The sequence below is a fragment of the Zootoca vivipara genome, chromosome 6 (genome assembly GCF_965207765.1).
Source record: "Zootoca vivipara chromosome 6, rZooViv2.hap1.1, whole genome shotgun sequence".
NCBI lineage: Eukaryota > Metazoa > Chordata > Lepidosauria > Squamata > Lacertidae > Zootoca > Zootoca vivipara.
The window spans coordinates 83,304,948-83,320,424 of NC_142589.1; the positions used below are offsets into that span (position 1 = coordinate 83,304,948).

Sequence of the window (15,477 nt, forward strand, 5' to 3'; positions counted from 1 at the left end):
CATACCGGTAGTTACAGGTAGGTAGCCGTGTTGGTCTGAGTCGAAGCAAAATAAAAAAATTCCTTCAGTAGCACCTTAAAGACCAACTAAGTTTATATTTTGGTATGAGCTTTCATGTGCATGCACACTTCTTCAGATACACTAGAAACAGAAGTGTCAGACCCTATATATATACAGAGGGTGGTGGGGGTGGGTGGGAATGGGAGATGGGCTGATGGGAGTGGTAAACCTGTAGATGGGTGTTAATGGCTGCTGATGGCTGCAATTAGTCCTGGGCTGAGGTGCTAAAGAAAGCTTGATCATGCATAATGAGATAAGAATCCTTTGGACTGGGATGGAGTATGGATGAATGACTGTATTTGAGTGACAGGGGCATGCCTGGATCTCAGGTTCTGCCTGTGAACACACTTTTTTTGTGATGCTTCTGGAAATGTATTATGGGAAACTCTTAAAAACTGATGTAATGGGGATTTTGGCTGCTTCGTCTTTTTGGTAGTGGGAAGTCTTGTTGCAACATAAAGATCAGGCCTACAGACCGTTTTCCTGGCTGAAGTCTCCAAGGTTAGGCAATTATGGGGTGCTCCAATGACTCCCTTATACACCAGGGAGAGGCAATTCTAGATAATACTGGCTGTAGCCTCAAGGGGAAAAGCCCTCCCCACACCAGTGAAAGACACCAGAAAAACCCTCCCTGCAGGAATACCAGCCCTGCTGGGAATACTGGCCCGCTGCCCACGCCAAGCCTCCTATTGAGCAAATTCTTGCCCGTCCTGAAAACGCGCTTCATTTGGGGTGGGATGTGAAACGGAAAGACTTCGTAACTGCACGCGAGAATCTCAAGGCGATCTCTCAACGCCACTCGGTGCCCCACTTTCGTGCGGGGGGGGGGTCGCCGTCGCTCGGGGACAAAGCAGCTGTTGGGAAGCAGAAGCCCGCGCCCCGCAGCAGCCGGGTAGGGCTGAGAAAGGCGCTTTCCCCCTGGGAAACACTTCGGCTGGCGGCTGCTCCAGGGGCAAATAAACAGCGTCTCTGAGAATAGGCAGAGCGCCCCACTCTCCTCAGCTGTGCCTTCCGGCTCGGCTAGGGCTGGAAGGGGCGCATCGAGGCGCTTCCGCGTGCCGATCCGGGCCCCTCCGGGCGCTCCCTCCCCTGGGCGGCGCCGGCTGCAGCTGCCAGGTGCAACGCGAGGCGGGCGCGGCTCCGCCCGACGGGAGGGGCTTGGCTGGGCCGCCTAAGAGGCTGGCTCGCCGCGTCGCCGGGACAAGCGAGACGGAGTGGGGCGCGTGGCGGCCTCCACCCCGCTCCGAGAGCCGCTTCCCGCTGCGCGCGGTGCCCCGCCGTCGGCCAAGCGGGCAGGTGCTGTCGTCGGGGTGGCCATGCGGCGCTGCGCCCTGCTAGCCGCCTTCGCGCTGGGCTACGTGGGCTACCTGCTGCTGGGCGCGCTCATCATCTCGGCGGTGGAGCGGCCCTACGAGAGCCGGCTGCGCGCCGAGCTGCGCTCTCTCAAGGCCGCCTTCCTGCGGGAGAGCCCCTGCCTGCCCGAGCCCGCCCTCGAAAGCTTCCTGGGCGCCGTCCTGAGTGCCAACCGCCACGGCGTGGCTCTGCTCCGCAACGGCTCGGCCGCCCCGTCCAACTGGGACTTCGCCTCCGCCTTCTTCTTCTCCAGCACCTTGATCACCACCGTCGGTGAGTCGCCGGGCGAGACGCGCATCTCGCGGGCCGGGACGGGGGGGAGGCGCTCACCTCTCATTCCCTTTGCGCCTCGGAGACTCCAGCCAGGGCTCCGAGGCGAGGCTCCCTCCCCGCGGGGCCCCTACGCCTGTCCCCGCTAGGGCCGCCTGCGCTCTCCAAGGGACGCCGGTGCTCAGCGCCGCTTTCCCTGCTCTGTTATAAGGGGAAAGTTTTCTTTGCGCTTATCGCACCGTGCAGCCGTCCGCTTGTTTGCTCAGGTTCCGCAGAGTTCAGTGTGACTTACTCTCGAGTAAGCACGCACTGGAATAATGCATCCTGAAGTGAGTCTTCCTTCCAGCTATAGGAACCTGGGAGTGGGGGGGGGCACGTCCATCCAAGTGTGAGGGCCAGCAGGGGGTGGCAGGATAAGGCAGACTGTGGTCATGGGCACAAGGTGTCAAACACAGAGTTGTAAAGTTGGAAGGGACTCCAAAGGGACATCTAGTCCAACCCTCTGCACTCCAGGAATCACAGCTAAAGGAGGGGGGGGGCTGAGAGTTTTTTTGGGGGGGGGTCACTTGCAGGATGGTGATGTAGCTTCCTGGTTTCCAGCTGGAAATTTGTATGGGGGGCTTCTGGCTTGAAATAGAGGAACTGCAGTCCTGCAGGGGTGAGAACTCTCCCCGCACAGCACCTTGACCCACAGGGCCATATCCTGCTTCTAGGAGCTCAGTACCAGAAGTAGCACCAGCTAGTCCTCCAACATGAGGAATATTGGTAACCCTTACAAACCCCCCCTGTGGTGCTGGTCTTACCTAGCCAGGATTACTGCCATGCTGGGGCAGTTGTGGGGCTGAACATGTGGCTTAAGACATGACCCCCAACCCACTCCACCAGCCTCTCCAGCTCAGCTTCCTTGTTCCTGCTTCCTCCAAGAGGCTCTGGTAGCTACCCTTTGCGGCTAAACGGTTTCTTCTTTTCCAGTGTTTCCTGCAAGCGAGCAATGGAGGTGTGTGGGGGGGGTTGCAGAGGTTAACTGCAGCCAGCTGTGTCTGCCTGTGGGGCGGGAGAGCCTGACCCTCTCTGGCTGTGCTCTGCCCAGGAGTCGCCTGCCAGCACAGCTTCCTGATCCAAGTTCCCTACATCCTGTTTTTATCCTGGTGGGTGTGGACAGAACAAGGACTGAGTCACTCCCCAGCTGTACAGAAGTCCTGGACAGCAGAGCTAGGCCCAGTTCCTAGAGGGAGGCGGCTGGGGTGACATTTGGGAGGAGAAGTGCCCATCTCTTCCAGCACTCTGTCCCCACAGGGGCCAACCAGAGGCCTCTGGGGAAGAAGCCTGCAAGCTGGACCAGGCAGCGCACAGTTGAACTGGGGAACTCCCTCCTGCAGGAGGCAGTCATGGCCCTTAACTTGGGTAACTTTAAAAGAGGATTAGACAAAAGGGGCCTCTTGATGGCTCCACAGCTGGAGGCACTGATGATGTATATCTGAATCCTAGTTGCTGGAAGCCACAGAGTGCTCTCGTGCTCTGTGTGGCCTTCCATAGCTGCCAAGTTATCCCTTTTTTAAAGGGATTTTCCCTTATGCTGAATAGGCTTCCTCGCGATAAAAGAGAAAACTTGGCAGCTATGGGCCTTCTCATAATGGCCATCTGCTCAGCCACTGTGAGAACTGGAGGCTGGACTAGATCTTTGGCCTGACCCAGCAGGCTCTCCTTCTGTCCTTCTGACCAGCAGTGACCCCACCTGGTTCCCCCAAGCAGCTGGCGGGGGGGGGGGGGGGCTTTCCTGCCTCTGACTGTGGAGGGAGAGACAGGGCCAGCAGAGCAGTAGGAGCCATCCGTGTTGCCTCTCAGGCTCAGCTGGGGCAGTTGAGTTGGGATCCCTGCATTTCAGGGGGTGGGACTGGATGACCCTCGACAGCTTTCAGCGTCTCAGAGGCCAGGGGGAAGTTGCGGCCTGCTCTTGGTTCTTGGAGGGGGAAACACCTGAGCATCTTGGAAAGTAGCAGGCAGCGTGTTCTCTGCAGGAAGTCTCTCAGCGCTCAACCGCAGCCCTCTCGAGAGGTTGCCACATCTCCGTGGGGATGCTGTAGAGCTGGGAAATGGGGAACCTCTCCTGGGCCTTGAGCAACTCCCCTGGGAGGGAGCTGGCCTCATTTTGGCCCCCAAGTGGCTTTAAAAGAGGATCAGGCAAATTCATAGAGGAGGAGGAGGACTGTCAACGGCTACTAAGCAAGATGGCAATTGTCTCTTGGTCTCACTTGCTGGAAACCGCAGGAGGGGAGAGGGCTGCTCTTGTGCTCAAATTCTGCCTTGCGGCTTCCCATAAGGGGCATCTGGTTGGCCTCTGGGAGAGCAGGATGGGCCATGGGTCTGATCCAGCAGCCAGGCTCTTCTCATAGTCTTACGGAACCTCCAGGTCCAGAGGTAGTCTATCTGGATTCCTGGGTTCTTAGGGGTATTTGGCATAGCTGCCAAGTTATCCCTTTTTTTAAGGGATTTTCCCTTATGCTGAATAGGCTTCCTCGCGAGAAAAGGGAAAACTTGGCAGCTATGGTATTTGGCCACTGTGAAAAGATGGGCCATTGGCCTGATCCAGCAGCCAGCCAGCCTCTTCTTAGGGTCTTATTTTTGGATCCCTTTAATTTAGGGGGAAAGGCAAATAAGGGGGGCAGACATGACAGAGATTATGCCTGAAGTGGAGAATGTGGGTCATACTTGAACCCCACATAGGGGTCACTCACTGCAGCTGAAGGTTTAGAGATTCAAGGATGAGCAAAAGGAAAGACCTCTTCACACACTGCAGAATTGGGTTTTGCTGCTCTGGGATGTCAAGGTGCCCATCAATTTGGATTACACAAATTTATTGGAGAGCAGAACAGGGCTCTCAGCGGCTGAGAAACTTGATTACGGCTCTGCTCATCTTCCCCTGTGAGGGGCAGGGGAGGCCCCTGCACACCAGCAGCTGAGAAGCACCAGTGCTGCTGGGCAGGTCTAGGTGGGCCTTTGGTCTGATCATCTAGTCCAACCCTCTGCAATGCAGGAATTGCAGTTAAAGAATATCTGACAGGTGGCCATCCACCCTCTGCTTCGAAACCTCCAGGGAAGGAGAGCCATAATTTCCCCCAGAAAATGGCCCTTTTTGTGCTTTGTCAGGGTGAGAAAATTCTGCATTTTCCTGGTCTTGAAATCCCTGCCATCGAGCTACTCTTAAGGGCCTCTTGCGATTGGCATCTCCTTGGAGAGACTCTCCCAAGGGAAGAGGGAGCTGGACAAGTAGGCAGGCCAGATGTGTTGCAGCTGCTGCCTCTGCTTAGCCCATGGACGGAGCAGCCCCACCCAGGGCAAGGCTGCCGTCTTGGCCTCCCTGGACTGGTACCCTGCCAGCCCTATCTGGGTTCATGGCTCTCCCCTCTCCCCATCTGAGGTGAGGCAGCGCCACATCTTGCCTTGAACAGGCAGAGGGGAGGGAGGGATGGCAAGAGTGGTGTTGCCTGGGCATCAAAGGAGGGTCATTGCCTAGCCAGGGCATCTATCCAGTGCGGCTCATCGGGTGGAGCTGGCTGCCCATTTACAAGGCAGGGGCTTCCTGGTTGGCACAATGTGTGAATTGCTATGATTGTGCTGTTATAATAATTGGGTTTCCCCAGCCACTCTGGGCAGCACCCAACAGATTAAAAACAGAATAAAAGATGAAACATTAAAAACTTCCCTAAACAGATGTCTTCTAAAAGTCAGATAGTGGTCTATTTCCTTGACATCTGATGGGAGGGTATTCCACAGGGTGGGTGCCACCACCAAGAAGGCCCTCTGCCTGGATCCCTGTAACCTCACTTCTCGTAGGGAGGGAACCACCAGAAGGCCCTTGGAGCTGGACCTCAGGCTGAATGATGGGGGTGGAGACACTCCTTCGGGTATACTGGGCCAAAGCCCTTTAGGGCTTTCAAGGTCAGCACCATCACTTTGAATTGTGCTCAGAAACGTCCTGGGAGCCAATGTAGGTCTTTTAAGACTGGTGTTATATGGTCTTGGTGGCCGCTCCCAGTCACTAGTCTAGCTGCCACATTCTGGATTAGTTGCAGTTTCCGGGTCATCTTCAGAGGTAGCCCCACGTAGAGAGCATTGCAGTAGTCCAAGCGGGAGATAACCAGAGCATGCACCACTCTGGCGAGACAGTCTGCGGGCAGGAAGTGTCTCATCCTGCATACCAGATGAAGCTGGTAGACAGCCACCCTGGACACAGAATTAACCTGCGCCTCAATCGACAGCTGTAAGTCCAAAATGACTCTGCACACCCGGTCCTTTGGGGGCACACTTGCCCCATTCAGGACCAGGGAGTCCCCCACACCTGTTGTTGGAGGCTGCCTGTCTTCAGCATCACCGGTCAAAAGGATGGGTCACAGGTTTGATTTAAAAGCTTATAAATTAAGGTGTAGCCCTGTTGAGGTATTTCTTGTCCCCTTGTGTGATGTGTGTGTTTGTGTGCATTTAAATTAACTGAATAGAATGAAAGTTTATGAGTCATTTGGGGTGGGGAGGTAAGAGAAAGAGGGTGTATGAATTTTTTAAAGTTGCTATTTTGACAATATGGTTTTATAGATGATAAACGCCTTATTGATTTGTTAATTGTGTAATATGACTCATGCTGTAATTGTGACATTTAGTTGCTGGTTTGTTAAATAGAGTTTCGTTTATTCATTGATTCCTTTTGTATACTGCCCTTCATCTGTGGATCTCATTGGTTCACCACATAACAGTACAAGATAAAAACAAAACAAAATTCATCATAAAAACAAGAACCAAAAACCCTGCACAACCCCCTCTCCCAAAAAGTCAGAAGCAGAGTCTAGGCAAGTTCATAAGGGAAGAAGAAGCTGTCCTTTATATCTTTTGGTTTTGTAGATCGTAAGTGTTTAACTGATGATTTGCTAATTACATTATAGGATTTTTGCCGTACTTAGAATAATAGAATTGTAGAATTGGAAGAGAATCCAGGGCAGTCTCGAGCAGGTCGGCCGCCCTGGCGCTGAGGGGTGGGGATCGCTCCGGCGCCCCCGGCCTCGCAGGGCTCAGCATGGCTTCCGCGCGGCTTTGCAGCGCAGCACCCTACCTACCGGCCCGGCGCCCCGCGCCACCGGGACTCTACCTAGAGCCGGCCCTGAGAGAACCTCATGGTCAACCCCCTGCAAGGCAGGAATCTCAGCTGAAGCATCTGTGGCAGATAGCATCCCAACCTCTGCTTAGAACCTTCAAGGAAGGAGAGGCCACCACCTTCTCAGGGAGCCCTTTCCACAGCCAAACAGCTCTTTCTGTCAGTTACTTAGAGTAGGCACCCCCAAACTTCGGCCCTCCAGGGGTTTTGGACTACAATTCCCATCATCCCTGACCACTGGTCCTCTTAGCTAGGGATCATGGGAGTTGTAGGCCAAAACATATGGAGGGCCGCAGTTTGGGGATGCCTGGCTTAGAGCCTGGTGCTGAGAACGCCATGGTTGCAGGTTCAATCCCCCTAGGGGACAGCTGCGTATTCCTGCATTGCTGCGGGTTGGGATGGATGAGCGTTGAGGGTCCCCGTTCCAACTCTACAAATTCTATGATTCTAACAGATTTCTTTTTGAGGGCCTCCTGGATGCCAGCAAACCTTTGGCTCCTCTCCCCCTGGCAGCCTTGGCTCCATTTTCTTTGGCTAAAAATAGCCTCCTGCTTCAGCCGTTTGTTCCTCATATGATCGGCCTTTATCTCGCACATGTCAGCATCCTTTGTACGCTGCTGGGAGGGGGAAGCTCTTTGCCAAAGCCCCAAAGCCTTTCCCCTGCTGTTGCTATGAGAAGAAGGCTCATCTGGATCATGTGGCCCACTCAAGTCTCGAGGGTAGCTCAGCCTCCCTTGCCCCAAAGTTCGTGTTTATTGCATTTATATCTTACCTTTTTCCTCCAAGGAGCTCAAAGTGACATACATGTGTCTCCCCCCCCCAATCTCATTTAAACTGCACAACAACCCTGTGAGGTAGGTCAGGCTAAGAGGCAGACACTGGCCCCCAGGGTCACCTGGTGAGCTTCATGGCCGAGGGGGGCGGGATTTGAACCCAGGTCTTTCGAAGGTCCTAGCTGGGCGGACACTAATCACTGCACCATACTGGGAGGACCAATAGTTGTCTGGCTGCCTTCCTTCCTTCCTTCATATTTAATAATAACAATAGCAACCTAGTTTTGCAAGTCAAAGGGGCAGCAGGTGTCTTTGCTGAGGTGACTTAATGCGTATCTGCCTTCTGTGGGGCAACAATGATCTGATCTGATCTGCCCAGGTCCTCCCCCAGGACCCCTGGAAGCTACCCTCAGCCCCACTCTGCTCTTTTGGTGATCCTGTTCAAGGTCAGATATCCAAACCGCCCTGTTCCTTTTAAATCAGTTGTTCCCAAAGTGGGCAGTGGAATTACCTGGAGGTGGGGTTGCTAAGAGACGAGGGGGCGGCAGACCTGGCAGATTTTGAAAAGCTGTTTGTTGAATTAATTCAACAAAAGAGTATCAGTTTTCCCTTTGAAGGTGACGGACTCCCCTCAGCTGGAGGTCTTTAAGCATTGGCTAGAGGGCTTATTTTGAGCTGGGACTCCTGCCTTGCAGGGGGGTTGGACTAGAAGACCCTTGGGGTTCCCTTAAGACCCCTGTGCCCCTCCTTGCCTCCATGACTCCTCCTGCCAGCCGTTGCCCTTCTCCCTCCCTCCCTCCCTGCAGGCTACGGCTACACCACCCCTCTCTCGGACGCGGGCAAGGCCTTCTGCATCTTCTACGCACTGCTGGGTGTCCCCTTCACCATGCTGGTGCTCACGGCCACTGCCCAGCGGCTGGTGGGCACCTTCACCTCCGGCCCCTTGGAGTACCTGGCACTGCGCTGGGGCCACAACCAGCGGGCGCTCTCCTGCGGGCACCTCATCTTCCTGGCACTGGTGGTGCTGGTGGCCTTCTTCCTGATCCCCGCCTCCATCTTCAGCGGCCTGGAAGAGTCCTGGAGCTTCCTGGACGCCTTCTACTTTTGCTTCATCTCCCTCTGCACCATCGGCCTGGGCGACTACGTCCCCGGGGAGCAGCCCGGCCAACGCCTCCGCTCCCTCTACAAGATCTCCATCACCGGTGAGCATCTCTGCGCCAGCCAAGGGCAAGGCGGGCAGCGGGGCTGAGCAGGGCCGGGTTTAGGTCTGATGAGGCCCTCAGCTCCTGAAGGGAATGGGGCCCTTGATATGTCCAGCTGTGCTTTGTTAACAACAAACGGTCGCTGTTTTTTGTGTGGAATATATGCTAGAGATGGTCATTTATGGACCTAAAGCCATTTGCACGTGTTGCCATGCAACCAGTCCATGCAGAATATAGGCACCCTATATAGAGAAAGGAGCAAACAAGGGATATTTGAGGGAGCAGGCAAGCAGGCAGGGCCCATGACTTACATCCTAGGAGCCGACACAACACAAAACACTTGCTGTGTGTAGGTTTTATTTTATTTGTTTTTTATCTTATATTTTGGAAATGTACATCCAGCTTTTTTTTCCTTTAAATTTTTTTGGGCCCTGAGCCAGGGCCGTCCCTAGGCCCGGGCTGGGTGGTGCAAGGCACCAGGGCGCCTGGCCATCAGGGGCGCGGAAGGGGCACCGAACGCTGGTGTCTGCCTCCGCGCACCTCTGCTGTTGAGCGGCTTCAGGCAGCCTGGGGCCAGCTGAACAGGGAGCGCTGGCCTGGGGCCGGCTGAACAGCTGAGAGGCGCGGCGCGGCAGCCCCAGGCTCATCCTCCCCACGTGTCTCCGGAGCTTAGCGCGGGGAGCGGGAGCCTGGGCCTGCGCCTCTCAGTTTTTGAGCGGCTTCAGGCCACTCTCCGGAGGCACGCAGGGAGCGTGAGCCTGGGGTTGCCTCCTCCGCACCTCTCAGCTCCCCGCGCGCCCCTCCTGCCCGCCTCACTCACGGGGGGCGCCGGAGGGATCTCGGCACCAGGGCGCCAGATATGGTTAAGACGGCCCTGCCCTGAGCTATAGCTTGTTTAGCTTATACCTACCGTAAATTCGGCAGTGGGGGTGAGGATAGTTACAACTGCAGGACTCCCTGCCGCAGGATCCAGTGGCGGCCACCGACTCGGATGGCTTTGAAAGAGAATTGGGCAGATTCATGGAGCAGAGATGGCTCCCAGCCAAGATGGCTTTGCTCTGCCTTCCACCGCTGGAGGCAGCCGTGCTTCTGAATATTAGTCGCTGGAAACCGCAAGAGGGGAGAGTGGGTCATGTTCTGCTTTTCTCACTGAGGCACCTGGCTGGCCAGTGTGAGAACAGGACTTTGGACCAGGTGGGCCCTTGGGTTCTTCTTGCAGAGCTTCCATGCGCAGGGACAGTCTACCTCTGAAACCTCGGGAACCACAGGGGGAGAGTCCTCTTGCGCTTCCCACCGGGGCAAGTGGTTTGCCGCAGCATCCAAAAGCTGGCGATGGTCTTTTTCAGGGAAGGCGAGGGTCCTCTGAGCTGCCCCAAGCCTTGGCCGGAGGAAGCCCCAAAGTGGCAAGCGGGGAGGGGGTGCAGAAGAGCAAGTGGTGGGTGGGACGGCAGGCGCTTCTGCCTTGTGCCAACCCTTGTGGGGAGGGGGGCGCTGGTTCCGCCTGCCTCGCCCTGCTACCCCCCCTTTCTTTCCCCTCCAGTTTACCTCCTCCTGGGGCTGATGGCCATGCTCCTGCTTCTCCAGACCTTCCACCGGCTGGCCGAGCTGCATGGCCTCTCTGACCTGGTCTTGCTCCCCCGGGAGCAGCCCTGCGAGGAAGACCACCAGCGCATCTTGGACGAGCCCCTGCCTCCCTCGGAGCCCTGCCAGGCGGAGAAGACCCCCGTGCAGCCCAGCCCTGGGGGGCAGGCCAACTACTCCTCCATCAACAGATGATCTGGCCCAAAGCTGCAGGGGGGGTAAATCCCCACAGAGCCCCCTTTCCTGGGGAGTGGTGGTGCCTGTTTTACTCCCCCTCCCACCCTGTATGCTGAGCCTCTGCCCATGTACGAAGCTTCCTTCTCCTTGGCCCTGTGCTATTTATTGGGTGCTGGCCAGTCTCTTGGGGGGAGGGGGGAGAGAGAGAAAGCCCTTCTCTCCAGGGAGGGCCTGAACAAAACCTACATGGGGAGGCGATGTTGTTAATCTGGGCTTTCAGATTAACATTTCTAGGGTAGTGATTTTATTTGAAAAAGAACAAAGAATGACGTTGGAACTCATGGACACTTGATTCCACACAGGGACACGAGATTCTGCCGTTGAGGGTGGGCCTCTCTCATGCCCCCCACCCCAAATGGCACATGCTCTGTTGCTGGCCCCCCACTTGCCTGAGGCTGCCTGGATTTGCCCTGAGCAGATTCAACAAGGCCCCTGGGTGGGTATTGGGTCGCCCCTCGTCCTGCCCCCCTTTGTGGGAGGGGCGGGCTTGCTTTACACCCTTTCCTCCCCGCCCGCCCCCCAACTTGAAGAGAGCAGCTGTTGAGTTTTAATTTAAACTACAAAACGTGGGCTTCCACCTTGCAGAACCTCATTTCCAGCCAGGACCAGCTTTGCAAGAGCTGAGCTACCCTGCTGCTGTGTGGGTGGGTGGGTGGGTGGGATTGGCCACAAACAAGACTGAAAACGGAGCGGGGGGGGGCAGGTTTTGGGGTGGGAGGGAGATAGGAGTCGACTCACCAATATGAAGTGCCTTTTTTCCCCTTTTGCTTTTAATGTACACTTTAATACTTTGTGGAATGAATGGAGAATATTTAAACGGATGGGTCTGGCTTCTGTGTCCTTCAGGGCAGTTAGCGGATGGGGGAGGGCAGGTTGGAGTCACACACACAAACACAAACCCCCTGGCTGATTTGAGAGCAGGAGACCTCTCAGTTGCTCTGCAGCCCTTGTCTACCCCCAGCCCTGGAACTGGGCTCTTTCCTGCCCCCTGCAACCACACCCTGCCCTCTCCCCTCCCTGCCCCCATCTCTCTTTCCCAAGGGACAGCCACTCCATCACCTTTTGTAGAAAACCTTTATTGTTCTAGTAACAGCAGTGAGGGGGTGGCGATGCCCCAGGAGCACCCATCTTGGGGTGGGCGAGGGGGGAGGCCTAAGCCAGGCAAACAGGGGGCTGGCCCTTGTTGCCTCAGGGTGGTGGTGTCTGGATCTCTGTGGGGCTGGCTGGGAGTCTGCTGGAGCCAATGGGGGGGGGGGTTGAAGCCCTTCTCTGCCAGTTCTGGAGGCTACAAGACCAAGGGGGTATGTGCACCCAGTTATGAATGTATTTTTCCGAAACCAACCCCCAGGGGAGTTCTTCTCCCCACCCTCATTACAGCTTTGGGATGGGGGGGGGGACGACGACACTTGCCCCACATCCCAGCAGGGGGGGTGGCAGCCCACCCAGTAAGGCATCCCGGCTTTCTTTGGCGAACAGACTGGGTTGCCCAGGGGGGCACCAGATAATTTGGCCCAGGCGGACTCTGGGGCGAGATTTGTGAGGTTCCAGCATCTAAAGGCCCAGGGGGCTGGGGATGTGTGGGGAAAGGAGGGCACAGGGCCTCGTGCAGAGTGCCTCTCTTCCTTGCAGAGGCGATGCAGAAATAGCCTCAGTGCCACCCGCCCCCCGCAGCTGGCAAGGAAAGTGGCCTGGCCTTTACAAAGACATCTTCCAAAGCCAGAAGAGCAATGGGGCAAATCCAGTGGGGCAGAATGGAGGCTGTTTAAATGGGGTGGGGGGTGGGGACAAGCTCAGTTTGCTGAATGCCACCCCCCTTTCCCGAGTAAGGCATGCCTGAAGTTCAGGTTCTTTTTAAACTACAAATATTTCCTCAACGATGGGCTATTAAATCCTACTTTGAGACTTCTGCGCTGATGCAGCAGGCAAAGTTGGCCCAAACTGGAACTGTTCCCCCCCCCCAAAAAATATAAGTGCATTTCCAGGCTGCCTCCTCTGGGTCTCCCTGGGTGAGGAGCCTCCATTTGCTGGGGAGGGGGGAGGATTTTGTCCTGGGTTGCCCCCCCTCCCAGTATACAGGTAAATAAATACTTTCCCCCAGCCTCTTCCTCCCCCCTTGCTCAGGCTCGACTGCGGGGGGCAGGGACGCAGCGGGGGGGCTGCCCAGTGGGCACAGTGCCACGGGGGCACAGGCAGCGGTAGGAGCCCTCCATGTTGAGGCAGCGCCCCCCTGGGCAGAGGTGCTCTGACTCGCCACACTCGTCGACATCTGCGGAAGAGGGAGAGAGAGATAATATTGGCATGGGCAAAAGTGGGTTGGGCTAGATGGCACTTGGGGGTCCCACCCCCAGGCATGCCATGATGGCGGGGTGCGGGGGGGCAGACTCACCCAGGCAGGCCATGCGGGCGGGGTCCAGGCGGTAGCCCTCGTGGCAGTCGCAGGTGAAGCCGTCGCCAACACGGACGCAGCGCCCGTTCTCGCAGCCGCTCAGGATCCCACACTCCTCCGCCAGGAGACCCCCAAATTCCTCAAAGGGGCCTGGGGAAGGGGGGGGGCAGGAGAGATTGGCAAGTGGAAGAAAAAACGTGCCCAGTTCTGGTCTCCTCCCCGCAGGAAGGGTTTTGTAGGGTTAGGAAAGGGCCACACAAAGGATCCGAGGGAAAGGAACGACGCCCCGCGAGGAAGGGGCGCAGCTCACGGGGCTTTCCAGCTTAGGAAAAAGCAGTGCTTTTTTCCCTGGGGGTACGCATACCCCTAAACATTTTGTGAATCTTTGTACTTTTGTCCATTTACTGTATTTATTTATTTTTCCTGATTCGAACTCTAAAACGGTGATTTTCTTGAGTCAAAATGAGAGTACTCCTAAACATTTTTTAAAAGAAAAAAAGCACTGGAAAAAAGGCAAAGGAGTCGTAGATGAACTTAACGCCTGGCCTGGAGAAAGAGAGCAGGGGAAAGATTTCCTCTCTCCTAACACTAGAACTTGTGGGCGTCCGATGAACAGATCCAGGGCAGATTTAGAAAAAAGGGGGGGGGCAATTCCTTCGGCACAAAGTGAAACTGTGGAACTCCCTCCCACCGGAGGCAGCGGCAGCCACATGTCTGGATAGCTTTCAAAGAGGATTAGACAACATCCATGGCAACAGGTGGCTATTAGCCATGACGGCATTGCTCTGCCTCCATGGGTCAGGAGCAATAACTGCTTCTGATTCCCAGTTGTTGGAAACTGCAGAAGGGAAGAGGGGTCTTGGGTGCAGATCCTGCTTGTGGGGTGGGGGTGGGGTGGGCTACCCACTGTGAAAAGAATCCTGGACTATATGAGAGCAACAGACCTGATTTAATAGCCAGGCCCTTTTTATGGAACCTCCAGGTCCAGAGGCAGTCTACCTGGGTTCTCAGGGGTACCTGGCCACTGTGAGAACAGGAGGTTGGATTAGATGGGCTAGTGGACTCATCCACAGCAGGGTCAGCTTTCTCTCCCCCCCCCATCAGTCAGTGACATTCAGCCACATATGCCAGTTTGGGGGAGACCCTCCCGACTCACCATAGTCCTCGCTGGCCCTTCCTGGCCGTTCCAGGTAGGAGCTGGAGCCGCTGCGGGGTGGGGGGAGGTGCCATTCTGGCTCAGGGGGGCTGCGGGGCCGGTACACCCCCCGGGGGGTCTCGCCGGGGCCCTCCTGCCTGGCCTCGCCGTAGGGCAGGTCCTCGAAGTCGGTGGCCTCGTAGGGCGAGGGGCCGTAGAGGGAGTCGCGGGGGAAGGGGTCGTAGTCCGGCAGGCGGGGGGGTCCGGGGCGTGGCGGTGGGGGACCGAAGATCTCTGGGCCGTAGGGCAGGCCGCCGTACTCAAAGGGCGGCCCCACACCTCCAGGGCGGGGACCCGCTCCGTAGCCAGTGGGGGGGCGGAGGACGTTGCAGAGGGTCTCAAAGTCATCTGGTTGGGGGGAGGAGATGGTTGGTCAGGGGGGGTCACAAGGCCTCTTCTCTCCTTTCCCTTCCCAAGGGTCAGGGGTAGCATCTGCAAATGGGCCTGTGGGGGGGCGCACACATGGGATTGGGTCCCAGGCAGGGCCGGATTGAGGTTTGATGAGGCCCTCAGCTCCTGAAGGGAATGGGGACCTTTCTATGTCCTGTTGTCCTTTGTCAACAACAAATTGTCACTGGTTTTTGTGTTCTATGCTATATGGTCATTTATGGACTGAATAGGTATCTCAAGCCATTTGCACATGTTGCCCTGCAACCAGTCCATGCAGAATGCAGGCACCCTATATATAGAAAGGAGCAAACCAGTGATTTTTAAGGAGCAGGCTAGCAGGCGGAGCCCATGACTTACATCAGGGGTCCCTAAACTTACCCAGCTTCAGGCCGGTGCCTGCCATGCCGATGAGAGTGTGGGAGCGCGTGCCCATAAGCGTGCGCACACGCCATTTCCAGCACACTTCCGGGTTGGAGGAGCGCCGGAAATAGCTTGTGTGCATGCGCACGGGCCTCCTCCAACCTGGAAGTGCACCGGAAATGACGCTTGCGCATAAGCTGTTTCCGACGCTCCAGCCACCCAGAAGTGGGCAGGCACGCTGCGCTGCACCGGTAAGAGTGGGCGGCGGCAGTGGATGCCGGGGGCCGCACAAATGAGCCTTGCGGGCCGCATCCAGCCCGCGGGCCGTAGTTTGGGGAAGCCTGACTTACATCATAGGAGCCAACACAACACAAAACACAGTTGCTGTATGTAGGTTTTGTTTTATTTGCTTTTTATCTTATATTTTGGAAATGTACCTCCAGGTTTTCTTTCCTTTTAATTTTTTTGGGGGGGCCCCAAGAGAGTGGGCCCCTAAGCTAGAGCTTGTTTAGCTTATACGTAAATCC

The 15,477-nt window shown here is 56.2% G+C and overlaps 2 protein-coding genes across 4 annotated transcripts in view; one reads left to right on the plus strand and one right to left on the minus strand.

Annotated features, from left to right (window-relative positions):
• The first annotated feature begins 1,230 nt into the window (after positions 1 to 1,230).
• On the plus strand, positions 1,231 to 11,440 carry KCNK6 (potassium two pore domain channel subfamily K member 6). The gene is made up of 3 exons (XM_035118535.3): positions 1,231 to 1,686; positions 8,406 to 8,801; positions 10,342 to 11,440. The coding sequence occupies exons 1-3, from the start codon at positions 1,377 to 1,379 to the stop codon at positions 10,575 to 10,577; spliced, it is 942 nt and encodes a 313-aa protein (XP_034974426.2). The 5' UTR covers positions 1,231 to 1,376; the 3' UTR covers positions 10,578 to 11,440.
• A 236-nt stretch (positions 11,441 to 11,676) lies between these two features.
• The window catches only part of LTBP4 (latent transforming growth factor beta binding protein 4), a 55,330-nt gene continuing 51,529 nt past the window's right edge, over positions 11,677 to 15,477 (minus strand). For all 3 annotated transcript variants that reach the window (XM_088671249.1, XM_035118511.3, XM_035118512.3), the window contains 3 exons: positions 14,162 to 14,548; positions 13,006 to 13,155; positions 11,677 to 12,885 (listed from right to left, as the gene is read on the minus strand). In XM_088671249.1, the coding sequence (XP_088527375.1) occupies positions 12,737 to 12,885; positions 13,006 to 13,155; positions 14,162 to 14,548 (686 nt within the window). In that variant the 3' untranslated portion in view covers positions 11,677 to 12,736. The remainder of the gene's footprint in view (positions 12,886 to 13,005; positions 13,156 to 14,161; positions 14,549 to 15,477) is intronic.